Consider the following 27,515-nt stretch of genomic DNA (forward strand, 5'->3'; position numbering starts at 1 on the left):
GGACAAATCTTTGTTTGAGTGAACCATTTAAATCAGGTTATCTACCCTCTCTGTACACAAGTAGACAGGTGTCAGTCAGTTCCATTCAGTCAATGTCTCTCAATCTGTGGCCATTTGAGGCTAATCGACAAGGTGGTGGGGTTCAATCTGTCAGCAGTCTCCTACATTCTCAAACCAACACCAGCTTAAAGACTCACTTTCTTCAACTTCAAGTTTGGAAATGGAGTTTCAGACTAGAACCCCTTACAAATTCACAAAATAACAGCTTGGGTATGATTTGCTTACACATCCCTAAATGTCAAAAAGCACTTTGGGTTGAATATACCGGAGACTCCTACTACAGCATTCTAATGGACGATGGGATACGTAGAGAGAGGCCTTGAAGTAGGCCTAGAAAGTAAGGTCTAAGCTACCTGACAATCACTACCCGAAACCAGAGATATCATCACTTATTCACAGCCTGTGACTCACGCCATGCAAGAGCACAACGGAAACACACCAGACTTCACACATCCATTTTTTTTACAGCCAAATTTTACTTCCTCTTTCGTGACATTCAAATAGTTTAAGCATGTACATATTAATCCACTTGTGTTGGAGGTGTCATATTGAAAAAGCTCCACTTCCATGTTGATCTGGATATATATTTATTATTTCATCAGCATAGCAAACAGAACAAAAATAATAAAACAAAGCATTTTCTTTTCTATACTGAACAGAAAGTAGTCTTGTCTGACTGCATGACATGAGCTGTACAGCTAATGTGAATGAATTAAATGAGCAGCGCAGAAGGCCCCAGTTACTGGAGAGCAGAGCACCATGGAAGTGGTGGTGGGGAGGGGGTTGAAAAGTAAACGCTTGCTGGGGTCCAAGAGTCAGTCAGAAGGAGTCAATTGTGCACTTTTAGTCAAGGGGCCTATAGTATGAGGTGTCTCCCTCACGGACAGGGTAGTCCCCCCCACCTATAGTGCAGCCTCAGCTATGAGGGTGCTTTCCGTCACCCTGTCAGTATGTTGGTGCACCTATAAACTCAGGGCTTCGCAAAAGCCAGCGAGAACTGCAAATACTCAACTGGAAATGGAAGCGCTTGGAAGAATAGAGGCAAAAAGAGATCAGTGGTAAAAGATTCTGACCCGAAAACAGAACAAAAATACAACATGTCACAGTTTCCATATATTCCAGCATCCATATAGTGTCTTTTTAGAAAACCTCCCTGGCAGACATCGTGGATGGAATCACTGTTTAAGGAATTACATACTAACACATTTTCCTCAATCATCTGAGCAAGTATTATTATTTTTACAATCAATCAACAGTGAAAACAGTCCTTCTTCATAAGTTCCTTACATGTCCATAATACACAATCTTAATTCTTAAAAAAAACATGGTGGAAGTTGAAACCATGAGAACCGATATGCTGATGCTGCCCCTTTGTTTCCGGCTCAGATATGAACGGGTAACGTCCTCAAAAGGGCATTGGCATTTCCCATCTTCTGGGTGGTAGCTGGGTCATGAGAATACTGTATGAAAACTAAATAGAAGGCAGACTGTAATGTATCTATAAAACACCGTAACCCTGAATGAACCCTGCCATCCCCCGAAAATAAATCATACAAGATACAAAATTCTGATTCTGCATCTTTCAGAGCTTCTGAAAGTAATGTATTGAGTGATAAGAATGTGAGCGAAGAATACTACAGAGCCAAAGCGGGGAAAAATAGGAAGGAAAAGCCAGCCAAAACAATAGTATTTTTGTTCATAAAGAAAATGTGGGTTATAGGGAAGTCATTATCAAAAAACAAAAAGGGGAGTATAATCAAACTTCTCTTTCATATAATCATCTGAGAAGTCATGTTATTCTTTAATTGCCTCAGCTTGTACATTTTTTCCCCATCTCTTGTTCATTTCACTTATTTTTTTGCTTGTTGTTGTAACTAAACAGTCCAGGCTGAGCATAGAAGTGATGAACATTAAGATTTGTAATTCGAGGTGAGCCAGGTCAGACCCTCGTATAGTCCATCACCGGTGGTAGCGCATGAAGGCTGAACATACCAATTCCTATCTCTGATCCGGGTCAGGCCCAGCTTCTCCTGGATCTCGTGGGGCTTCATGGCATCGGGCAGGTCCTGCTTATTGGCGAAGATCAGGATGATGGCGTCCCGCATCTCCCGGTCGTTGATGATCCGGTGGAGCTCCTGGCGGGCCTCGTCTATCCGGTCCCTGTCGGCACAGTCCACCACGAAGATGAGGCCCTGGGTGCCGGTGTAGTAGTGCCTCCACAGAGGCCGGATCTTGTCCTGGCCCCCGACGTCCCACACGTTGAACTTCACGTTTTTGTAGGTTACAGTCTCAACGTTGAAGCCGACAGTGGGAATGGTGGTGACGGACTGGCCCAGCTTCAGTTTGTAGAGGATGGTGGTCTTGCCAGCAGCATCAAGTCCAAGCATCAATATCCTCATCTCTTTGTTGCCAAAGATCTTCGAGAGCATTTTCCCCATCTTGTAGGCTGTGCATAAATATCCACTTCCTTAGAAGAAGAAAAAATAATTGCTTCCCTATGATTTAAAGAGAGCAGAAATTGTTATTTTAAAAAAAACGTTAGAGGTTTCGTTTCTATTGCTGTAGCAGGTTGCCTGACAGCAGACGTCCACGTGACAGTCTATCAGTGGTAGGTTGACACAAGTATCAATTGTTTAAGACGGTGGCAGTTACAAAAGTTGGTTCCAGATAAACTTGTGTCTAGACTGGCGGGAAATCAATGGAAAATGATTCACTGAAAGATACAAATATTCCGTTATCCTAACAGCTGTCAGAAAATAATTAGGAACTATATGAAAGGGTTGCAAAGGGAAATTGAAGTGGTTGAGAATTGGACGTCTTGGTAACGGGAGTGGGTGGGGAAATATTTTCATAATCCACAACACTACAATTCAGTCTATTTGATTCAAATGATTAGCCTAGCGCACCGACATCCTTTAAATCTAAATTTCAGGTCCGGGTGCGTACCTTGGTGTTTTCAATAATGTAGAAAGAAATACAAAAAATATAGCCTAATAGATGCGTTTAAGAAATTAGGCCCTCTCAAAAGCCCGTAGTAGTTCCGACTTCCTTCTTGTCTGCCGGCTGTCCACTTGCCCTTATTCCAATCGGCGGATTCAAAAGAACAGTTCTATTCGGGAGTTCATTGTACCGGAGACAAATAAGATCACCCCCAGGTCTAGAATGCGCAAAAGGTCATTGATTCATCCTACTTTCAGCTCTTCTCGCTCTCCCTGTAACACAAGAGCGGTTCAGAAAAGGGAGGGGTGTCAGACAGACAGAGCACAACTTTCATCGGCTACTCATTTGTCCAAAGCGCACTGTTCTAGGCTGAAAATAGCGCGTAATATAATTTTAAAAGCTTACACAAAAGGCATCGCGTTGGAAAATGTGATCGGTAGCCTACCTGCAACTGCGGCAACCCCCGGTCCCCAGGTTGATTCTCCCCGCTCTTGCCTCTCTCTACAGACGTTCAGTCAAAGCGGTGGCGGTGCTGTGTTACCGGAAAAGGTGCGGACCCAGATCACCCGCCACTTCCTCTCGATTGCTCATGCACTACGCCATCTGGCATGCGCACACCGAGAGACTTCAAGAGCAAACCGATCGTATTATAGTTGAAATGGACGCCATTTGGGCTCTGTGCGGCTCCGCGTTTTCTCTGTCTCGAAACTAAAGAACAATGGTGTAGACTTAGTTGTTGGGTATTATTGCGGAAAAGCTCGTGAGTAACAAAAACCTCACGGTTTAATTTTGTGTTGTGATTATCTGGTTCTGTGTTTACAAATCTAGAAACCGATCTGATCTCCCATTTGCCTACGTCGTTTTCCGTGATAATGCGCCTCTTTATGACGTCGTGATTGTTCACTGGACGTTGTGAGTGAATTCAAATAATGACACAAGTAATGCAAGATTTGTTGCAATGCCCAAATTGAGAGAATCAGTGTCAGCTAACCACGTTTCCATCCACAGTTTTTATGCGAGGAAAGTCATAAAAATAAAAATCACTACAGCTGTGATGGAAACAGGTAGTTTCGGTACAATTGCATGAATGCAGACAGATAATTTGTTCGTTTGACATGGTGGGACCTTTTTTTGTTGGTAAAATTAATGATGCGAGAAATGGTAGCAGAAACTTGGAGTCATGATGGTATTTATATACCAGTCAAAAGTTTGGACACATCTACTCATTCAAGGGTTTTTCTTTATTTTTACTATTTTCTACATTGTAGAATAATAGTGAAGACATCAAAACTATGAAATAACACATATGGAAAAAATGTGTAAACTAAAAAGTGTTAAACAAATCAAAATATATTTTATATTTGAGATTCTTCAAATAGCCATCCTTTGCCTTGATGACAGCTTCAAATCAAATCAAATTTTATTTGCCACATGCGCCGAATACAACAGGTGTAGACATTACCGTGAAATGCTTACTTACAGCCCTTAACCAACAATGCATTTATTTTTTTATAAAAAAGTTAAATAAAACAAAAAAAATGTAAAATAAAACAACAGTAGGACTGCCACAGGAATGGAAGAACCAGAGTTACCTCTGCTGCAGAGGATAAGTTCATTAGAGTTACCGGCCTCAGAAATTGCAGCCCAAATAAATGCTTCATAGAGTTAAAGTAACAGACACATCTCAACATCAACTGTTCAGAAGAGACTGTGTGAATCAGGCCTTCATGGTCGAATTACTGCAAAGAAACCACTACTAAAGGACACCAATTATAAGAAGTGACTTGCTTTGTCCAAGAAACACGAGCAATGGACATAGACCGGTGGAAATTTGTCCTTTGGTCTGGAGTCCAAATTGGAGATTTTTGGTTCCAACCGCTGTGTCTTTGTGAGACGCGGTGTGGGTGAACGGATGATCTCCACGTGTATTTCCCACTGTAAAGCATGGAGGAGGAGGTGTTATGGTGTGGGGGTGCTTTGCTGGTGACACTGTCTGTGATTTATTTAGAATTCAAGGCACACTTAACCAGCATGGCTACCACAGCATTCTGCAGCGATACGCCATCCCATCTGGTTTGGGCTTAGTGGGACTATTATTTGTTTTCAACAGGACAATGACCCAACACACCTCCAGGCTGTGTAAGGGCTATTTTACCAAGTAGGAGAGTGATGGAGTGCTGCATCAGATGACCTGGCCTACACAATCCCCCGACCTCAACCAAATTGAGATGGTTTGGGATGAGTCGGACCGCAGAGTGAAGGAAAAGCAACCAACAAGTGCTCAGCATGTGTTGGAACTCCTTCAAGACTGTTGGAAAAGCATTCCAGGTGAAGCTGGTTGAGAGAATGCCAAAAGTGTGCAAAGCTGTCATCAAGGCAAAGGGTGGCTATTTGTAGAATCTCAAATATAACACATATTTTGATTTGTTTAACACTTTTGGGGTTATTACATGATTCCATATGTGTTATTTCATAGTTTTGATGTCTTCACTATTATTCTACAATGTAGAAAATAGTAAAAAATAAAGAAAAACCCTTGAATGAGTAGGTGTGTCCAAACTTTTGACTAGTACTGTATATACAGTGCCTTCAGAAAATATTCAGACCCCTTGACTTTTTCCACATTTTGTTACGTTACAGCCTTGTTCTAAAAATTTTTTTTTAAACATCCTCAGCAATCTACACAGAAAACCCCATAATGACAAAGCAAAAACAGGTTTTTAGACATATTTGAGAATATATTAAAATAAAAACAGAAATACCTTATTTACATAAGTATTCAGAGCCTTTGATTGATGAGGGACAAAAATGATTTAATCCGTTTTAGAATAAGCCTGTAACGTAACAAAATGTGGAAAAAGTCAAGGGGTCTGAATACTTTACGAAGGCACTGTAAATATACACTGAACAAAAATATAAACGCAACATTCAACAATTTCAAAGATTTTACTGAGTTACAGTTCATATAAGGAAATCAGTCAATTGAAATAAATAAATTAGGCCGTAATCTATGGATTTCACATGACTGGGAATAGAGATATGCATCTGTTGGTCAGTATCTGGTGTGACCACCATTTGCCTCATGCAGCGCGACACATCTCCTTCGCAAAGAGTTGATCAGGCTGTTGATTGTGGCCTGTGGATGGTTGTCCCACTCCTCTTCAATGACTGTGCGAAGTTGCTTGATATTGGCGGGAACTGGAACACGCTGTTGTACACTTCGATCCAGAGCATCCCAAACCTGCTCAATGGGTGACATGCCTGAGTATGCAGGCCATGGAAGAACTGGGACATTTTCAGCTTCCAGGAATTGTGTACAGAGCCTTGCGACATGGGGCCACGCATTATCACGCTGAAACATGAGGTGATGGTGGCAGATGAATGGTATGACAATGGGCCTCAGGAACTCGTCATGGTATCTCTTTTCATTCAAATTGAGTTCATTTCCGTAGCTTATGCCTGCCCCTACCATAACCCCACTGCCACCATGGGGCACTCTGTTCACAACGTTGACATCAGCAAACCGCTCACCCTCAAAACGCCATACAGCATGTCATCTGCTCAGTACAGTTGAAACCGTAAATCATCCGTGAAGAGCACACTTCTCCAGCGTGCCGGTGGCCATCGAAGGTGAGCATTTGCCCACTGAAGTCGGTTACGATGCCGAACTGCAGTCAGGTCAAGACCCTGGTGAGGACGACGAGCATCCCTGAGACGATGAGCTTCCCAGTTTGTGCAGAAATTCCTCGGTTGTGCAATCCCACAGATTCCTCAGCTGTCTGGGTGGTTGGTCTCAGACGATCTCGCAGGTGAAGAAGCCGGATGTGAAGGTCCTGGGCTGGCGTGGTTACACGTGGTCTGCGGTTGTGAGGCCGGTTGGACGCACTGCCAAATTCTATAAAATGACGTTGGAGGCGGCTAATGGTAGAGAAATGAACATTAAATTCTCTGGCAACAGCTCTGGTGGACATTCCTGCAGTCAGCTTTCCAATTGCATGCTCCCTCAAAACTTGAGACATCTGTGGCATTGTGTTGTGTGACAAAACCTTTTTTTTCCTACATTTTTGAGTGGCCTTTTATTGTCCCCAGCACAAGGTGCACCTGTGTAATGATCATGCTGTTTAATCAGCTTCTTGATATGCCACACCTGTCAGGTGGATGGATTATCTTGGCAAAGGAGAAATGCTGATTAACAGGGATGTTAACAAATTTGTGCACAAAATTTGAGAAATAAATGTTCCCCCCCCCTTTACTCCAACCCACCCTCCCCCCCAAAAAAATAAAAAATAAATAAAATAAAAAACATTGTAAAGTGGTTATCCCACTGGCTATAAGGTGAATGCACCTATTTGTAAGTCGCTCTGGATAAGAGCGTCTGCTAAATGACGTAAATGTAAAAATGTAAATGTGTGTATGGAAAATTTCGGGGATCTTTTATTTCAGCTCATGAAACATGGGACCAACACTTTACATGTTGCATTTATATTTTTGTTCAGTGTATACAGTGATTTAGTAGAGATACAGTGATGATTTAAAAATACAATTAAAAAGACTGCATGGGGGCTTTAAACATCTGCAGCTTTTGAAAATATTAGGAATGTAAGTACATCATAATTATGTACTTTAGTTCCTGATATATCATAACAAATAGTCTGATTTAGAGAGTCAGATTTGGGTTTATTTATTCAGTTAGTCTACCTCTGTCTACCATTCAGGAATCAAGACAGTATACACACGTTGGATTTCTATCCAGCCTACATTGGATTTCTTCTATTATTTATAATCTAGACCTTAGTCAAATCTATGCTCTCATTCCAATTCTTCTACAGTTCTAAGATAAATTAATGTTGTTGTTTTTTATGATGTAAAATAGTGGCAACAAATCAAATGACAAATAGGAATATTATTATCCTATCATCTTATTCTTATTCACCTTTTTGCATAAATCAGTGACTGCAGCCTCTACTGGCTACAGTTGTTGGATTCATTACAAAGTAGCCAGACAAACAAGTAGACAGATATACAGAACATACAGTGTAACCATTCTTGGTTACTTTGGGCTTGTTCGAAATTCGAGCCAACACTGCAGGCGACTGCCGACTGACTGATCAACAAGGAACATTGTATTATAAATAACTACTGCTTACATTTTGTAGATCAGTTAGTCAGTCACAATTTAGCCATGATACATTACGGTTTTGATCCTCTCGAACACAGCCATTGTATTAGTGGACCCGCCCCCCTACAGTACGCATGTGTCGTCACTAGATACGACAGCCACAAATACATTATGGCTAAACCCCGCCTATTTCTACAATGTATCTTAAAATCTGATTTTAAACCTAACCTTAAACATAACATTAACTACATTGCTAAGCCTATGCCTAACCCTAACATTAAAGTAAAAAGCAAATTTCTACGATATAGCCATTTTGACTTTGTGGCTATGGTAACTAGTGACAACCGTACGCATGCGCCCCTTCTGTCTGCCCTTCCGAAGCCTCTTCAAAGTTGTCACTGGAGAATGAGAGTAGAAACGCGGCTACATGTTGTTGGTTAGATAAGTTTAAAGTAAAGGAAATACACATTTGTCCAAACCGAATTTCATGGAAGATACTGGTAAGTTGGCGCAAACCCTTTCTTTGTTAATTTCCCCCCCGAACTTCTTACCACTCCGCTTGCTGTAATGTGAAGGTGGTGGATGTGTGCGGTCTGGCTAGCTAGCAGCTAACGTTAGGCCCAAACCGAGGCAGGGTTGAAGACCTCACTTCGCTGTGATACTGTTTGTAAGACTTTCAGCCAATTATTGGATTAAAATGGAACGGTCGCCTTTCCCTACTATCGTTACAATGACACGCAGCATCTGGAAACGTTACTAACGTCTTATTTTCGAGGATATACAGTCAGTGGGTAGCTATTCAGAGCCGTTTGAATTAGCTAGTTAGCTAGCTACAGTTAGTTAGGTTGCTAAGCCAACTTTACAGTTTTGTTTACCGTATCGTGCTTCAATGACGAGCGACATGTCTAGCTAGCTATCATTACAAGTGGGCTAGTTAAATAGTTAGCTATTTCGGTAGTTTTTCATTGAGCAGGTAAAATGTTGTTTCGTTAGATATAATGATAACTAACGTTACTATACACCAGCACGCGCGCCTGTAGCTAGCTGACATGCTAACTATGTTCCTAAACACGGAAGTACGCATGCTTGTACAAGAGTCGGTGTGACTGGTCAAGTCAAGAGCTGCGGTCAGAGTGGGGATTCTTTAGTTTACAGCTACTTGAATAAACCGAGTTGAGCATGACTTGAATGGTTCAGGTTACTAATCTGGAGCATGTATGATAAATGTATTTGAGCTACTCTCGTTTTCATCTTACGTAGCTAGACATATCTGGATATTTGGATCAGCCGTATAGATTTTTATTGAATGTCAAACCGTGGTTGATAAGGATGTTTTTTTGTTGTTGTCATTTTCAGCAGACGCTCTTATCCAGAGCGACTTAGTTAGTGAGTGCATACATTTTCATACTGGCCCCCCGTGGGAAACGAACCCACAACCCTGGCGTTGCAAGCGCCATGCTCTACCAACTGAGCTACAGGGGACTATGTTTTAGTACATTACTAGTAAACTCAGCAAAAAAAGAAACGTCCTCTCACTGTCAACTGCATTCATTTTCAGCAAACTTAACAGTGTAAATATTTGTATGAACATAACAAGATTCAACAACTGAAACATAAACTGAACAAGTTCCACAGACATGTGACTAACAGAAATAGAATAATGTGTCCCTGAAGTACTGCAGTGCATATCCTCCTCATGGACTGCACCAGTTTTGCCAGTTCTTGCTGTGAGATGTTACCCCACTCTTCCACCAAGGTACCTGCAAGCTCCCGGACATTTCTGGGGGGGAATGGCCCTAGCCCTCACCCTCCGATCCAACCGGTTCAAGACGTGCTCAATGGGATTGAGATCCGGGCTCTTTGCTGGCCATGGCAGAACACTGACATTCCTGTCTTGCAGGAAATCACACACAGAACGAGCAGTATGGCTGGTGGCATTGTCATGCTGGAGGGTCATTTCAGGATGAGCCTGCAGGAAGGGTACCACATGAGGGAGGAGGATGTCTTCCCTCTAACACACAGTGTTGAGATTGCCTGCAATGACAACAAGCTCAGTCCGATGATGCTGTGACACACCGCCCCAGACCATGACGGACCCTCCACCTCCAAATCGATCCCGCTCCAGAGTACAGGCCTCGGTGTAACGCTCATTCCTTCGACGATAAATGCGAATCCGACCATCACCCCATGTGAGACAAAACCGCGACTCGTCAGTGAAGAGCACTTTTTGCAAGTCCTGTCTGGTCCAGTGACGGTGGGTTTGTGCCCATAGGCGACGTTGTTGCAGGTGATGTCTGGTGAGGACCTGCCTTTCAACAGGCCTACAAGCCCTCAGTCCAGCCTCTCTCAGCCTATTGCGGACAGTCTGAGCACTGATGGAGGGATTGTGCGTTCCTGGTGTAACTCGGGCAGTTGTTGTTGCCGCCATCCTGTACCTGTCCCGCAGGTGTGATGTACCGATCCTGTGCAGGTGTTGTTACACATGGTCTGCCACTGCGAGGACGATCAGCTGTCCGTCCTGTCTCCCTGTAGCGCTGTCTTAGGCGTCTCACAGTACGGACATTGCAATTTATTGCCCTGGCCACATCTGCAGTCCTCATGCCTCCTTGCAGCATGCCTAAGGCACGTTCACGCAGATGAGCAGGGACCCTGGGCATCGTTCTTTTTTGCTGACTTTAGATATGCCACAGGAACCTATAACCCTGCCTAAACATCAGACTATTACCATGGTTACTCCATAGACTTTCAGTCTGACCAAAGTCGCCCTAAAAAAGACGCAATAGTCTTTATAAGCCAGAATGTTGAAGAAAAATATATTTACCGGTTGTACATGCTGTTGGTCCTTTTTGGTGGTAGGACGTGGAGATAGGGTATCCAGGGGAAAGTGTTGTTTACCCAACTTTCTGCGGTACATTGCATTCGGAAAGTGGTCAGACCCCTTCACTTTTCCCACATTTTGTTACAGCCTTATTCTACCCCATAATACCAAAGTGAAAACAGGTTTTTAGAAATTTTTGCGAATTTATTACAAATAAAAAAACGAATACCTTATTTACATACATATTCAGACCCTTTGCTATGGGACTCGAAATTGAGCTCAGGTGCATCCTGTTTCCATTGATTGTCCTTGAGATGTTTCTACAACTTGATGTAAGTCCACATGTGGTAAATTCAATTGATTAGACATGATTTGGAAAGGGACACACCTGTCTATATAAGGTCCCACAGTTGACAGTGCATGTCAGAGCAAAAACCAAGCCATGAGGTCGAAGGAATTGTCCGTAGGGCCCCAAGAACAACGGCTTCATCATTCTGAAATGGAAGAAGTTTGGAACCACCAAGACTCTTCCTAGAGCTGGCCGCCCAGCCAAATTGAGCAATCGGGGGAGAAGGGCCTTGGTCAGGGAGGTGACTCTGACAGATGGTCACTCTGACAGAGCTCCAGAGTTCCTCTGTGGAGGTGGGAACACCTGCCAGAAGGACAACCATCTCTACAGCACTCCACCAATCAGGCCTTTTATGGTAGTGGCCAGATGGAAGCCACTCCTCAGTAAAATGCGCATGACAGTTTGCCAGAAGACACCTAAAGGACTCTCAGACCATGAGAAACAAGATTCTTTGGCATGAATACCAAGTGTCACGTCTGGAAACTGGCACCATCCCTACGGCGAAGCATGGTGGTGGCAGCATCATGCTGTGGGGATGTTTTTCAGTGGCAGAGACTGTGAGACTAGTCAGGATCGAGGGAAAGATGAACAGAGCAAAGTACAGAGATCCTTGATGAGCGCTCAGAACCTCAGACTGGGGTGAAGGTTCACCTTCTAATAGGACAATGACCCTAAGCACAATGCCAAGACAACACAGGAGTGGCTTCGGGACAAGTCTCTGAATGTCCTTGAGTGGCACAGCCAGAGCCCGCACTTGATCCCAATCAAACATCTCTGGCGAGACCTGAGAATAGCTGTGCAGCTACGCTCCCCATCCAACCTGACAGAGCTTGAGTGGAAGTAGTCTACTGAAACATGTTTCCTCGCAATCAGCTGGAAGTGTTTGCAGTCCAGTCTGTGGTTTGGTTAGGCTCAACCATATTGTGCAAGTGTTTTTCAAGTGCGAATTGCATCAGTATAAAAAAATATACAAACCTATATACACCCCAGCGTACTGAAGGTCGGGTAGATATTTTGTATCAGATTACCTCCAATATGGGGACAAAATCAGGGGACAACAGGTCAAGTAAGTTGAAATGAAGTTTGTTCAACATTCTGACTTGTAATGGGCCTACATGTTAGAGAGGAGAGTATTAGTATTTCACTCTCGGATTATAAAGGGGCTACCAATAACCCAGTCATGTCAATGTGACCTATTGCATTTTATGTCAACACTGTATGGATCCACTCCTGACTCAAGGGCTGGGCGATATATTGTATTAACTGAACTTCATGTTTTAGCGCGTTGTTCCAAATGCCTGTATTGCAAGAATCAAGGCTTACATTTTTCTGGTTTTTATGCGCGTTCTGCCTTTTTAGTCTTGTCTCCTTCGCTCCTTCTGTGCTGTGTGCGCTGTGCACCTTCCCACTCGCACACATACACCAAGCCCCTGCCACACAACATCGACAAAAGATAACAGTTTAAACTCGCTATTTGACGTTTGGTCCAACAGAATCGGTCATATGGACTCCGAAACGCTTAGACGTTATTTTACTGTAATAGATGAGGACATCCTTTCTAACGATACCTGTGCAGGTGTTGTTACACATGGTCTGCCACTGCGAGGACGATCAGCTGTCTGTCCTGCCTCCCTGTAGCGCTGTCTTGTGCGCTGTGCACCTTCCCACTCGCACACATACACCAAGCCCCTGCCACACAACATCGACAAAAGATAACAGTTTAAACTCGCTATTTGACGTTTGGTCCAACAGAATCGGTCATATGGACTCCGAAACGCTTAGACGTTATTTTACTGTAATAGATGAGGACATCCTTTCTAACAATACCTTTTTATGTCTCAACTCCCAGAATGTAGAACAGAGCAGACCCTACTAAAACGAGAGTATCGATGAACATGATTGTGGAAAATGTATGCTCAGTTTCTGTCGCGCAACATACCACTAGCAGCATTTTAGCCACAGACTGTTATGTGCTAGATGTCTAGTCTGTGTTTTTATAAATGTGCAATGAGTATAAAAAATATGCATTTATATAACAAATTGGCAACTCTTCTCATTCTCAGAAATAGCCTAAGCATCTTCTTATCCAGGCAGGCCACTTGATTTCAGTGTCTAAACAAAGTGAACAGGCTCTGTTGTTCAAATAGTTGGTGACAGACAGGAGGGTGTATTCATAAGTTCAACTGTTCTACCTTGTTGGCAAGCAAGTATATCCAAGTTGGCTAGACTTTAAATATACAGTGAGGGGGAAAAAAGTATTTGATCCCCTGTTGATTTTGTACGTTTGCCCACTGACAAAGAAATGATCCGTCTATAATTGCAATGGTAGGTTTATTTGAACAGTGAGAGACAGAATAACAACAAAATCCAGAAAAACGCATGTCAAAAATGTTATAAATTGATTTGCATTTTAATGAGGGAAATAAGTATATGACCCCCTCTCAATCAGAAAGATTTCTGGCTCCCAGGTGTCTTTTATACAGGTAACGAGCTAAGATTAGGAGCACACTCTTAAAGGGAGTGCTCCTAATCTCAGTTTGTTACCTGTATAAAATATACCTGTCCTCAATCAGATTCCAAACTCTCCACCATGGCCAAGACCAAAGAGCTCTCCAAGGATGTCAGGGACAAGATTGTAGACCTACACAAGAATGGAATGGGCTACAAGACCATCGCCAAGCAGCTTGGTGAGAAGGTGACAACAGTTGGTGCGATTATTTGCAAATGGAAGAAACACAAAATAACTGTCAATCTCTCTCGGCTTGGGGCTCCATGCAAGATCTCACCTCGTGGAGTTGCAATGATCATGAGAACGGTGAGGAATCAGCCCAGAAATACACGGGAGGATCCTGTCAATGATCTCAGCTGGGACCATAGTCACCAAGAAAACAATTGGTAACACACTACGCTGTGAAGGACTGAAATCCTGCAGTGCCCGCAAGGTCCCCCTGCTCAAGAAAGCACATATACAGGGCCGTCTGAAGTTTGCCAATGAACATCTGAATGATTCAGAGGAGAACTGGGTGAAAGTGTTGTGGTCAGATGAGACCAAAATCGAGCTCTTTGGCATCAACTCAACTCGCCATGTTTGGAGGAGGAGGAATGCTGCCTATGACCCCAAGAACACAATCCCCACCGTCAAACATGGAGGTGAAAACATTATGCTTTGGGGGTGTTTTTCTGCTAAGGGGACAGGACAACTTCACCGCATCAAAGGGACGATGGACTGGGCCATGTACCGTCAAATCTTGGGTGAGAACCTCCTTCCCTCAGCCAGGGCATTGAAAATGGGTCGTGGATGGGTATTCCAGCATGACAATGACCCAAAACACACGGCCAAGGCAACAAAGGAGTGCCTCAAGAAGAAGCTCATTAAGGTCCTGGAGTGGCCTAGCCAGTCTCCAGACCTTAATCCCATAGAAAATATGTGGAGGGAGCTGAAGGTTCGAGTTGCCAAACGTCAGCCTCGAAACCTTGGAGGAAAAAAAAAAAAAAGATCTGCAAAGAGGAGTGGGATAAAATCCCTCCTGAGATGTGTGCAAACCTGGTGGCCAACTACAAGAAACGTCTGACCTCTGTGATTGCCAACAAGGGTTTTGCCACCAAGTACTAAGTCATGTTTTGCAGAGGGGTCAAATACTTATTTCCCTCATTAAAATGCAAATCAATATATAACATTGATGATTTTTTTGTTGTTATTCTGTCTCTCACTGTTCAAATAAGCCTACCATTAAAATGATAGACTGATCATTTCTTTGTCAGTGGGCAAACGTACAAAATCAGCAGGGGATCAAATACTTTTTTCCCTCACTGTAAAGATTAGCTGGCTACTCACTAGCACGTGGGCTTGAGAGATTGTTTATGGGACGTGTTAATTTTCTATAATGCCTGCTACAAGATGTTGGTCATTATTAGTGGATGTGCATTGTTATGGTAAAATTTGTAACAAAAATTGTATTTTTATAGACTTGAAAGCCAGATCAGTGATTGTTTATTTTGATAAAACAATTACAATATTAGTGGGTCTTATGGTTGTGGAAAGCCTATATTTAGCCAAGGTATAATTTTACAATCCCTGAATTAATTAGATTATTCCTGGCTGTTTGAAATATTGACCTTTTGTGTAACAAAGCTTATTTAGAGAATGGCAGAAATACATTTCGATATTTGAGAAATAAGCTTTTTGTGCGTATGGATTAGGGCTGTGACAAATGGACAATTTTGCTTAACTTTTAAACTGTTATTTTCTTAATCGGTTTTCCGTTCAAATGATAAGAAAAAATCGTACATTTCCAATGCAGAATAATGGTCCTATTACGTATGTATGACCTCTAGGGCCGGGCAATGAAGAACACTGTTTTTCAGTTAGGGTTTTTTCTTAACATTAAGGATCCCAACCCACACCCCTAGTATGGACATTTTCTGGGATCTTTTATTTCAGCTCATGAAACATGGGACTAGCCATATCGCCTGGCCATACCTAATTCCACATCAATTTCCTGTAATACTAACTAATAATTACTGTCCCTTCTCGATCTTGTTATATTGACGTGCAATCTATGTTCTTCTCCCCAGACCTGCACCTCTCAGACGAACCCATGATGGGGATGTTGGACACAGACAGCCCTGAGAGTGGGGAGTCCCCAACCATGGAGGGCAACGGAGAGGGCTTCCTCCCCGACCTGCCTGTCCTCACGCATGCTGCTGAATGGACCATGGATCAGGTCAGTGTGGGAAATGCATGTGGGCTTTGACCTCTTTTGCCCTGGACGTAGTTGTATTGACAAGGCTAATATATCCCTTTGTTATTATTCTGTATAACAACATAGCAGATGTTATTTTGTCTGCCTGCATTACTAATAGGTCTAAACACCAACACTTCCATCTTTCAATAGTGGTGCTCTCTCAAACATGAGGCAGTCCCTTGCCTATTTTCTTAGTGGCGTGTTGGTAATAATTTCCTTCCCCCTTGACCAGGATCCCCATGACAACCTCACCACAGTTATCCACGACTCGGACTCAGAGTCAGATCAGTCGTCACCAGAGGTAATAGAGCAGCACCAGGACCAGCAGTGTGATCTAGGATCCGTTGAACAGGCGGTGCAGCACTTCCAGCTAGCGAGCGCTGAGCTCTTCCAAGAGGAGCGTCGGGAGCAGGAGGATTCAGATGAGCAGTCTCGTTCTCCACAGGTAGAACAACAGAACCAAATGGAGGCGTCGTCAGACGATAGTCGGGATGGACAGAACAACACCGCCACGGAGCCTTTGATACAGAGCGAGAAGATGTCTGACGCTGTAGAACAGCCACAAGAACAAGTTTCAGTTCAAGCCCAGCCACCAATGGTTGCAGAAGATGGTAGCCCAGCTAACATGGAACTGGAAGAATCCAAAGAGACAGAGCAGGGGGAACCTGTTGAGGAACCAGCTGTTCCTACAGAGCCTCTCATCCCTGCTGAGTACGAGAAGCTGGCTAAAGGGTGTGAGGAGAACCCTGAAGACTTCAATGGTTGGGTCTACTTGCTGCAGTATGTGGAGCAAGAGGTGAGTGTGGATAAGTCCTGGAATTTTTATGTTGACCCTTGTATTGTAACTAGGTTTTATCTGCTGTCATTCTGCTGTATTGAAAACTAAATGTAAACATTAGGTTTTTCTGTCAGGAAGCAAGTTATAAATGTAATTTTTCCTCAGAATCATCTTGGTGTGGTAAGGAAGGCGTTTGATGCGTTTTTGTTGCGCTACCCCTACTGCTACGGCTACTGGAAGAAGTTTGCTGACACTGAGAAGAAACATGGCAACGCACAGGTGGCAGAGGAGGTAAGTCTGAAAAGAGCATGGCTGGCTCTCTGTCTTCCATGGATGGGCTCATGTAGTGGTATTTGATAGTGTAAATGGACTTCTTCTCCTCCTATCCTCTGTCCTGATCTGAAAGGACTTGACAGGGTTAGTGTCTGGAGCTTTGTTCTGACTACTGTTTGGGTCCTTGCTGTGGCAGTCATTGGCTTTTCACATTGTTTGTCTCATTCCCCAATGTCGTTTTGTCTCCTGTCCGCAGGTGTACCGGCGGGGTGTGCACGCCATCCCCCTCAGTGTGGACTTGTGGCTCCACTACCTGTCCTTCATCAAGGACAACGCTGACCCTGAAGACCCAGAGACACCGTCACGCATTAGAGCGTGAGTAAAGAGCTCTGTCCTCACTGAAAAGTGAAAGACCGCACCTCAACACACACACTCCTGTATATCCACAAGTTAGGTGCATGGGAACCTCGTGACAATTACACAACCAAAACAACAAGTGTCTTACTGATTTTACAGGTCATAGTGTATTGTTAACAGGGTTGGGGAGTAATCTGCTTTCCAAAAAAATAACTATTCAGATTACATATACTTTTGAAAAACTAGATAACTTCTTGATTACTTTAAAATTCAGAAAGGATGTTTGCAGGAAAAAATACATTGACACCTTTCTGTTTTCTCAATGATCTTCAATTCAACATTGAAAAAGGGTGCAAGTTTAAGTTGAGCTAGTCTGACCACAAGTCAGAGACCACTATGATGACACCTCAAATGTGTTTGATGGATCATTTTTGTCTTCTAATGCCTCTTAAAGGGAAAGCAATCAGATTACTTTACATTTTAGTCATTTAACAGACACTCTTATCCAGAGCGACTTACATGAGCAATTAGGGTTAAGTGCCTTGCTTAAGGGCACATCGACAGATTTTTCACCTAGTTACTGAGTTTGGGTAATCCAAAAGTTAAATTACTGATAAATGTGGACTAGTAACTATAACAGATTACATTTATAAAGTAACCTACCCAACCCTGATCATTAATCATGTAGTCTGTGTTCTATCCTACAGTGCGTATGAGCATGCTGTGTTGGCAGCAGGGACAGACTTCCGCTCTGACCGTCTGTGGGAGGCCTACATCAACTGGGAGACGGAGCAGGAGAAACTGGCCAACGTCACGGCCATCTACGACCGCATCCTGGGCATCCCCACCCAGCTCTACTCACAGCACCTCCAGAGGTATGACGGGTCAGCTCATTCACAATGGGGTTTGATAAACCTTCCATGAGGGTTATGGTCAACATCTCAGGTAGTGGGTAGCTAAGAGATATCACACTGAACATTGGCATTAGTTCTAACCTTGTCAGCCACACTCACTTTCAGGGGCACTATCTGGTAGTACTTTTGGTTCTCTTAGTGCTGTACTGAATGTCTCTCTTCAGGTTCAAAGAGCACGTGCAGAACAACAACCCCAAACACTTCCTGTCAGAGGAGGAGTTTGTCCAGCTGAGGGTGGAGCTAGCCAAAGCCAATGCAGTCACAGTCGATGAGGAGGGAGAGGTAGCAACACCTGCTGAGCCAGAGGGGCTCCCAGCCGGCACCGAGGACCTCCCAGATCCTGCTAAGGTACGACTCCACCTCCTCACCCTCAGGGGGGGTTGATGTAACACAACATGCCAGAGGCCCTCGCCTCTTCATCATCACCCATGGAGACATCATCCATGGGAAGAAACACAAATCTGTGCAGGTTTGAAGAGGTGTCTTTCCGTCAGCAGCCAAGCCAATGAGTACGTGGGGGATTCAAGTTGGCATCATCCAGTCAGGGATTCGGCTTAAAACTGGTCAGGAATGGACGGATCGTGGGCCGGCTGGCCTAGTCGAGTGACCCCTCATCCTCTCCAGTCCCCAGCACCAGGGCTGGCCTACAGTCATGGTGTATATGGTACATACACTGCCCTGGGGTGTGCCTCGGTCTCTGGGTAGGCCCCCACACCTTCTACAGGCAGGGCCCCTGCTTGTCTGTGGCTCTCTCTTGGTCTCATAGTGATGTAAATAACCTTGTCAGCTGGACATGCAGTTTGCACATCAGTGGAGAATGAGATGGTTACGAGATTGTGTTTTAAAGTCAAGTGGTTAACATTGAGTGTCTTGTGTTATGTTTAGAGGGTGACGGAGATCGAGAACATGCGCCACAAGGTGATCGAGTCACGCCAGGAGGTGTTCAACCAAAACGAGCAGGAGGTCAGCAAACGCTGGGCCTTCGAGGAAGGGGTGAGTACTGACACCTGTCTTTACTGATCAGAATATCATCCAATTGTATTTCATATTGCTAAAAGGAATAGTTCACCTCAAAGTTTTCATACCTCTAAAGTGGGCTTTGTCAAGCTGGGTCGAGATGGAATTGGATGGTGCCACACTTTCCCATTCATTTGGGATTGAGGCCTACAGATGTCTACACAATAGATGGAATACGAGGTATGAAAATATCTGACAAATGTTAATTTTGGGGTGAACTATCCCTCTAATTTCCTTCCATTGTTAATGACGTTAATTTGAAATGGTTGTAAATGTAGGTCTTGCACCATTTTGAATGCTGTGTTTCTCTTCTCCCCTTGTAGATAAAACGCCCCTACTTCCACGTTAAAGCCCTGGAGAAGACCCAGCTCAGCAACTGGAAGGAGTATCTGGACTTTGAGATCGAGAATGGCACTCCTGAACGCGTGGTCGTTTTGTTCGAACGCTGCCTCATCGCCTGTGCTCTCTACGAGGACTTCTGGACGAAGGTAACCCAACCCCTAACCTTTGACCTTCAACCCCACTTCAAAAATAATGACCCCCGCACTTCCCCCATCAACGATTTCATCACTTCCTGACAACAGTAAATCGTCCTGAACATCTCTTCTTTGCGTGTAACGTTGATCTGTTAATCACTGTATCTGTTGTATTAGGGGATGGCCAGCTTTGCCACACAAGATTTGACTCCAGCATTTGCCAACTACTACGTTGCATCTTCTCCGTCTCCCACTACCTTACAGAAACTTATCTTATTGGTTCCATGAAGGTGCTGATGGGTTTACAAAGAACATTTCTAAAAACACGATCTTGTCAATGAAGAAATTCACTGGTTGAGCAAACCGGAATTGGGTGTTTTTAAAATGTTGTTGTCACCTTCCCCTCCTCGTCTTCTCTCCACCTCCTGCTCTCCATCCACCCCTCCCCCCCCCCTCTTTCTCCAACCCTCCTCTCTTTCTCTCGCTTCACACTGAAGTATGCAAAATATATAGAGAGCTACAGCATTGAGGGAGTGAGACATGTGTACAAGAAGGCGTGTACCATCCACCTGTCCAAGAAGCCCAACATTCACCTGCTGTGGGCTGCGTTCGAGGAGCAGCAGGGTGAGTGGTGTTTCTAGTTCCCTCTTAACATCTTATTCACATAGAGCTGTGACGATTATGACATTTTGGGTAAGGATTCATTGTCGAGCAAATTACCTTGGTTACTGTTATTGTCATTTTTGTTTAACTGTTTTGAGCTTGTAATGTATGAAAATCAACTACGACATGCATAACTAATGAATGCAACACAGCTCCCGTCTAAATAAAGTAATGTTTTTGACCGCTTGAAACTTTTGGAAATGAAGCTTCTCCTCCCGCCTGTGCCGTTTTGCTTGTAAAAAATGTGTATCTATTTGAAAAATGAAATTCAATCCCCACCCTATTAAAATGAATGTATTAAGACAATTCTGACAAAACAACTTTGGTTCATGGTTGTTGTCCATAATTGTTGGTTATACGATTATTGTGCCAGCCCCACGATTCACACACATCTCACTTGTCATTAGACCTTTACCAGATGTGATTTACAAACAAGTATATTCAAATAACGAGGCTGAGACGATCAAATAATAGAAGTTCAAAAGCCTTGGTAGCCTCTGTCTACACAGACTAGTAAGAAACATTCAACCCAGAAGTGGAACTGAGTTCGTGTTTTGTTTCCCTGCAGGGAACATAGAGGAGGCGCGCGGCATCCTGAAGTCTCTGGAAGAGGCGGTACCGGGCCTGGCCATGGTGCGTCTGCGGCAGGTCAGCCTGGAACGTCGCCACGGCAACCTGGAGGAGGCGGAGGCCCTGCTGAGGGAGGCGATGGCATCGGGGAAGAACGCCAGCGAGACGTCGTTCTACGCCGTGAAGTTGGCCCGGCAGCTGCTGAAGGTGCAGAGGAGCCTCACCAAGGCCCGCAAGGTGTTGCTGGACACCATAGACAAGGACCAGGTAAGATCACAGAGCTAGATGAAGAATGGAATCACTTGGTTCAGGATCTTGAGATTGAGATGTGTTATGGAGAGACAGTACATGGTGTCAAAGGGAGTTTGATTCAGAGAAAATGTGTTTAGAGAAACCATTTTAGTTCATCATTAATCTACTGTGTGTGTGTCTCTCTCCAGACGAGTCCTAAGCTGTACCTGAACCTGCTGGAGCTGGAGTACAGTGGGGATGTGCAGCAGAACGAGGCGGAAATCTTGGCCTGCTTCGACCGCGCCCTGAACAGCCCGCTGCCCCTCGACTCCCGCCTCACCTTCTCTCAGCGCAAGGTCGAGTTCCTCGAGGACTTTGGCAGCGACATCAATAAGTCAGTTCACCTACAGTACCTACACCCTCAAACAATTAATACATTTTCACTGACCAGTGTTCTGATTTGTCAATGAATGACAGTAAATCCATATGGCTTGAATCCATCCTCACAGGTTAGTGACTGCGTACGATGAACACCAGAAGCTTCTGAAAGAACATGAGTCGACAAAGAGGAAAGCAGAGAATGGGTAAGATCTGAATTTGTTCACTTCTCTGTTGAACATTTACGACATTGAGTACAACACAATAGGATCGGTAGGATGCTTCATAGCAGGTTGTGAATCGCCATCCTGAATTGATTAGTTGGGTGCTCTCTTGATTGACATGAACCTGCTCCTTCATGTCCCTGCAGCTCCCAGGAGCCCGAGTCGAAGAGACAGCGTACAGACGACCACCCAGGCTCAGGGCACATGATGCAGGGAGACAACTCTGCCTACAACTACAACTGGTACCAAGTGAGTCCTATGATAGAGCAGTGTCAAACATTCTGTTATACACTCAATTTGTATTGCAAGGTGACAAATGTAATACCATCCCTGACAAAGGCACTCCATGCCAAAATTGGTTCTCACTAGAATAGAAAACGGGAGTGCGATAGTGTTGAGCTCTATCATCTGGTGACGCTGACACTAGAATAAGATGTTCCTGAGTATTTGAAGGAATGCCAACTAACCCTGTCTGTCTTTGCTTTCGTTTTCCAGCAACAGTACAACAACTGGGGACAGCATTCCTGGGGACAGTACAACCAGTATGCCCAGCAGTATAACCAGTACTACCCCCCTCCACCCACATGATGTCTCACAGACAGATGGACAGAGATCCTTCTGAAGGAAGAAATTCAGAGGAAGCATCTTTTTCTACCCAGCCCAACCGCTCAGCTCAGCTAGACCATCTTCCTCCTTCTTTGGTTTGATGTTGTTTCCATTGGCCATTTGACACATTCACTGTAGTCACCATCTCACCATCATTCATTGACTGACTGCTTTTTGTGTTCGTTACGCATGTGTTGTTGATGCGGACTTCAGATGAATTTTATTTTCCCCTCAGTTAAAATTACGCTAAATTATATGTTTTCAATTTTAGATTGAATGGCTGCTTAGTTTGGTTCCTCTTCGATATCTATGTTTGGGAAAACTAGTTATGTTTGATACAGATTATAGATTTGTATGGAGGTAGTGGTACCTGCTGTTTTCAGAGTCCTCCCTGAGGCTCTCTCTGCTTTCCTAAAATGTGAGCTTTTCAAGATTAAGGTTTGTTTTATTTCCTGGGACAAGAACAGAAATGAATGAAGATTCTTTTTATTTTGACTTAATTTCATAATAAAGACATTGATATCCTATTTCTTGTTTCTGTTTTGTTATTCCCTGAATTAACCCTTCTTATACTATATTAATATCACTGCCATTGCAGCGTAACTGTTAAGATTGGTGAGCAATTGCATGTACCTACCCAATCATAACTTTTAGTAATTGTCATGTACTTACTCCTTGTACACAATTTATAGATTAAGCATATGTCATACTCAGCAGACATCAACCCTGGTCATGGAGTGGTACAGTAGGATGTGGCATGTGCTGGCTTTTGTTCAAAGTCCAACCCACCACTATAAAGCTGATTTCAGTTTATCATGGTCTTGATCCAGCAGTTCTAATAGGCTTTTTATGTTGTGGATGGGAGTGACCTCAGCCAGTGTACTTAGAATGAGAAATTACAGTACTAGAAGGGACTCCTAAGAACCCTGTCCCTTTTGATGGTCCCAATGTCAGCCAAACATGGTTTGCCAGTGCTGTGATGGTGCAGATAAATTATACAAATTCAAGTTTTAAACTATATTAGCTAGGTAGCCAGCCAGTTTTAGAGGAATGATTCCATACATTTTTCAAATTAACTGCCCATATTCCATTTGAACAATGCTGTCAATCCACAACCATACACTGGCTCAAATCAGTTGATGATAAGATTTAGACAAGTCCTGATATTGTATCATATAATAGGACTCACAACTTTCCAAAAATGTATGGTCTGTTTACATATATTTTAGAGGCTATTTATACAGTAAATGTGTATAAAACCTGTAAACTATCTGTAATTATGACAATATCTTAGGTTGACTATAATTCCATTACACAATTTCTGATACATCAACATGCCTTACTTTTATTTTCCTGCATAATTAAAAGCAGGAAATGCATCACTTATGCCTCTCCTTCCATTCATTCCCAATTAGACAAGTTTGGGATTTCTCCCTGACCAAGATGGCTGCCATTCACGCTGCATTATGGAACTTTGAGGGCTTATGAAAATGCTCCTCTAGCAATTTAACAGACTCTCTATGGTTTACTACTTATCTACGTCACACGTTGTCACATGCGCACCGCCGACGCGCCGTAAGTCCTTTTTTAACCTAGTGTTGAACGACTAGCATCAAACAAGGTAAGGCCTGTGCAAAATGAGAGGAAATATTGAATTGTATACCCTTTAGAGACAACATATCAGGTCGGAATATTGGTCGTAAGTACTTCACCATCCACGACGAACAATTGCTTGTTGGATTGCCTTGTATTTAGCAACTTTAAGAGTTTTTCCGGAACCGCGTGCCCCATGTGGCTAACTTTAGCTAGCTAATTACGTGACTGTCGCTAAGCAAACAAGTATGGATGCCTAGCTAGCTACAAGTTGGTCGTATAATAAATATATGGTCGTATAATAAAACGTATTTTCACATTTGTCATGTTGCTGATTTGCAAACTCTTATTGCCGGGCTAACTATGTCTAACTACAATTTAAGCTAACGTTAGCCAGTCAACTTAATCCATGCCTCACAACCTTACTGCAATACTAGCTAGTTGTCTATTTAACTAGTTAGCATTTCTCTTTTCAGCGAACTTATAGTTATTGGTTCCTAAATGGCTATTTATAGATTTTAGATATCTAACAAATTAACCACTTAAGGAGGCAATATGTCAAACTATCTTCAACCCTAGCTCAGTCATTGTTGCTTTTTAGAGGGGATTCAAGTCACATGTGGACCAATGATGACACCCCAATTCCTGCCTGCTGTTCATACTAGACGCTAACTGGCCATCTCTTCCTATCCACAGCATCAAGATGCAGCTCTTCTTGCGTGCCCAGAACACTCACACCCTTGAGGTGACTGGACAGGAGACCGTCAGAGACATCAAGGTGAGGCCAAGCTAGGATACATCAATGAACATGTTAATTGTGGTGTAATGATAACTGGTGTACTAGTCCCGTGTAGCTCAGTTGGTAGAGCATAGCGCTTGCAACGCCAGGGTTGTGGGTTCGTTTCCCACGGGGGGCCAGTATGAAAAATGAATGCATTCACTAACTGTAAGTCGCTCTGGATAAGAGCGTCTGCTAAATGACTAAAATGTACAATGCCACAATTAGTGTTTATAATATAATATGCCATTTAGCAGACGCTTTTATCCAAAGCGACTTAGTCATGTGTGCATACATTTTATAATAATAATATGCCATTTAGCAGACGCTTTTATCCAAAGCGACTTACAGTCATGCTTGCATACATTTTTGTGTATGGGTGGTCCCGGGGATCGAACCCACTACCTTTGCGTTACAAGCGCCGTGCTCTACCAGCTGAGCTACAGAGGGTGGTCCCAGGGATCGAACCCACTACCCTGGCGTTACAAGTGCCATGCTCTTGTTCCATTGTCTGGATTTGTTACATGTATGTAAATTGTCTGGATGCATGCATGTCTGGATCAAACCATTGAGTGTGTCTGTGGGGTTGTTTCAGGTCCATGTCCAGACTCTGGAGGGTCTCCTAGTGGAGGACCAGGTGCTGTTGCTGGCCGGCTCCCCCCTGGAGGATGCTTCCTCTCTGGTGGAATGTGGCATCTCTGAGCACTGCACCCTGGAGGTGGCCGGCAGACTTCTGGGAGGTCAGTTCCCAAAATGATGGTGCACCAAACATGGCCTGATTTTAATACTTTGAAAATGCATCCTTCCCCCCCTTGAAAGTAATCACAGATGAGGATTGGATTGTTTAAAGAAATAGTGAACACCATGCTTTGATTTATCAAAAGGATTACTGGTACATTTTATTTTATCGTCAATTGCACAAAAGGTCCAACCGAAACTTGACTTCTGCTTTTAACACAATCCGTCTAAATTGGAGAGGTGCAGGGGGCTGCCACATTGGGGAGCTGTTGTGGGGGGTTAACTGCCTTGCTCAAGGGCAGAACAACAGATTATTCACCTTGTCGGCTCAGATTAAAAAAGGCAACCTTTTGGTTACTGGCGCAGTGCTCTAACCGCTAGGAACCTGCTACCTATCACATACAGTTCCAGATCAGTAGTTAACTCAAGGATGCTCTACGATGGTCTATTGTCATTAGTTCCATTGCTCTATGTTCACTCAGGATAATCACTGTTTTCTTTCTCTCTCTACCAGGAAAGGTCCATGGCTCCCTGGCCCGTGCCGGTAAAGTGAGGGGACAGACACCCAAGGTCAGCAGATACTTTCTGCATTTCTTTAAAAAAATATATGATAGATAGACATTATGTTAGTTGGTTATGATTTTGTAGTTGATATTGTGGCAGTTGTAACATTGTCTGGTTGTTTCAAAGTCATTATAGCTCCTGGGTTAGTGTCTGCTAAATGTAATATATTTCTGCAGAGTAATGACCATAGTAGCACTGTCCCTCTTTATCACTTCAGGTTGACAAACAGGAGAAGAAGAAGAAGAAGACTGGTCGTGCCAAGCGTCGCATCCAGTACAACAGGCGCTTCGTCAACGTTGTGCCCACCTTCGGCAAGAAGAAGGGCCCCAACGCCAACTCCTAAGGACCCTGTCCCTCTTCAGGAGAATGCTTGTTATCACACCCCTTTAGTTTTAACCCACTGAAAGGTTTTCCTCCTGTACAGAATAAAGATTTGGCTTAGACTAAAGAACAACTTGTTTGTTTGTCATTTCTTGGGTCTTTATGAATTTGAGACAGGGTTGTTTGATAATCCCTGTGTAGCTCAGTTGGTAGAACATGGCGCTTGCAACGGCAGGGTTGTGAGTTTGTTTCCCACGGGGGCAGTGGGGGAAGTGTGCACTCACCAACTGTAAGTCGCTCTGGATAAGAGCGTCTGCTAAATTACTTAACAAAAATATGTGGCTCTTATTAGAAAGGATTGTTTGGACAAGTGATTGAGCCTGGAGGTCTGCAGTACTGCTGGTTTTCTGTTCTACCTGATAATTGCACCCACCTTGTCCCAAATATAAATCTTTCCATGATTAGAGGGAAAACATTTAAATCGGCAGTGGAACTGGGTTGGAATTCCATATGAATTTTCCTGTTCTAGTTGTTTCTAATGGTTTGTTTGGGAAATTAATGTAGTTTCAAGTTTTATTAGTCTTATGTACAGGATACATGGTGTATACCCATCAAACTCAACTCTGGACCTCGAAGTCAGTTTCACAGCATTTTTTTTCATGGTTCCCCTCTAATCGAGGACTGATTTAGACCTGAGACAACAGGTGGGTGCAATTTAATTATATAGAACAGAACCAGCAGGCTATGAACCTCGTAGGGTAAGAGTTCAATACCCATGGTATACCAGGGTTCTTCAATTCCGGTCCTGGAGGGCCGAAACACTTCTGTTTTTTATTTCTACCTGGTAGTTAATTGCACTCACCTGGTGTCCCAGGTCTGAATTAGCCCCTGATTAGAAGGAGAGGATGAAAAACAGGTGTTTCGGCCCTCCAGGACCGGAATTGAAGAGCCCTGGTATACACCATTCAACTCATACCCTACGACGTCCAGAGCCTGCTGGTTT

The 27,515-nt window shown here is 43.5% G+C and overlaps 3 protein-coding genes across 4 annotated transcripts; 2 read left to right on the forward strand and 1 right to left on the reverse strand.

Annotated features, from left to right (window-relative positions):
• Positions 1–630: 630 nt before the first annotated feature.
• LOC121552932 (ADP-ribosylation factor 6) lies at positions 631–3,552 on the reverse strand. The gene is made up of 3 exons (XM_041866039.2): positions 3,446–3,552; positions 3,007–3,272; positions 631–2,555 (listed from the first exon to the last, which is right to left on the reverse strand). The coding sequence occupies exon 3, from the start codon at positions 2,496–2,498 to the stop codon at positions 1,971–1,973; it is 528 nt and encodes a 175-aa protein (XP_041721973.1). The 5' UTR covers positions 2,499–2,555; positions 3,007–3,272; positions 3,446–3,552; the 3' UTR covers positions 631–1,970.
• Positions 3,553–3,677: 125 nt separating this feature from the next.
• Positions 3,678–23,045, forward strand: LOC121552930 (pre-mRNA-processing factor 39-like). 2 transcript variants are annotated; one of them, XM_041866035.1, is made up of 15 exons: positions 3,678–3,760; positions 15,862–16,010; positions 16,264–16,827; positions 16,975–17,100; positions 17,339–17,457; positions 18,147–18,314; positions 18,518–18,701; positions 19,239–19,346; positions 19,694–19,858; positions 20,344–20,470; positions 21,078–21,346; positions 21,520–21,704; positions 21,820–21,894; positions 22,059–22,161; positions 22,408–23,045. In XM_041866035.1, exons 2-15 carry the CDS (start codon positions 15,885–15,887, stop codon positions 22,498–22,500), a joined length of 2,412 nt encoding a protein of 803 aa, XP_041721969.1. In that variant the 5' UTR covers positions 3,678–3,760; positions 15,862–15,884; the 3' UTR covers positions 22,501–23,045. The 2 variants fall into 2 exon arrangements, with proteins under 2 accessions (XP_041721969.1, XP_041721968.1); XM_041866034.1 differs by lacking the exon at positions 3,678–3,760 and adding an exon at positions 8,481–8,619.
• Positions 23,046–24,036: 991 nt separating this feature from the next.
• LOC121552306 (ubiquitin-like protein FUBI) lies at positions 24,037–26,645 on the forward strand. The gene is made up of 5 exons (XM_041865112.1): positions 24,037–24,139; positions 24,808–24,889; positions 25,485–25,629; positions 26,142–26,197; positions 26,409–26,645. The coding sequence occupies exons 2-5, from the start codon at positions 24,815–24,817 to the stop codon at positions 26,532–26,534; spliced, it is 402 nt and encodes a 133-aa protein (XP_041721046.1). The 5' UTR covers positions 24,037–24,139; positions 24,808–24,814; the 3' UTR covers positions 26,535–26,645.
• Positions 26,646–27,515: the final 870 nt, after the last annotated feature.

Source organism: Coregonus clupeaformis, chromosome 36 (genome assembly GCF_020615455.1).
Source record: "Coregonus clupeaformis isolate EN_2021a chromosome 36, ASM2061545v1, whole genome shotgun sequence".
In the NCBI taxonomy this organism is placed as follows: Eukaryota; Metazoa; Chordata; class Actinopteri; order Salmoniformes; family Salmonidae; genus Coregonus; species Coregonus clupeaformis.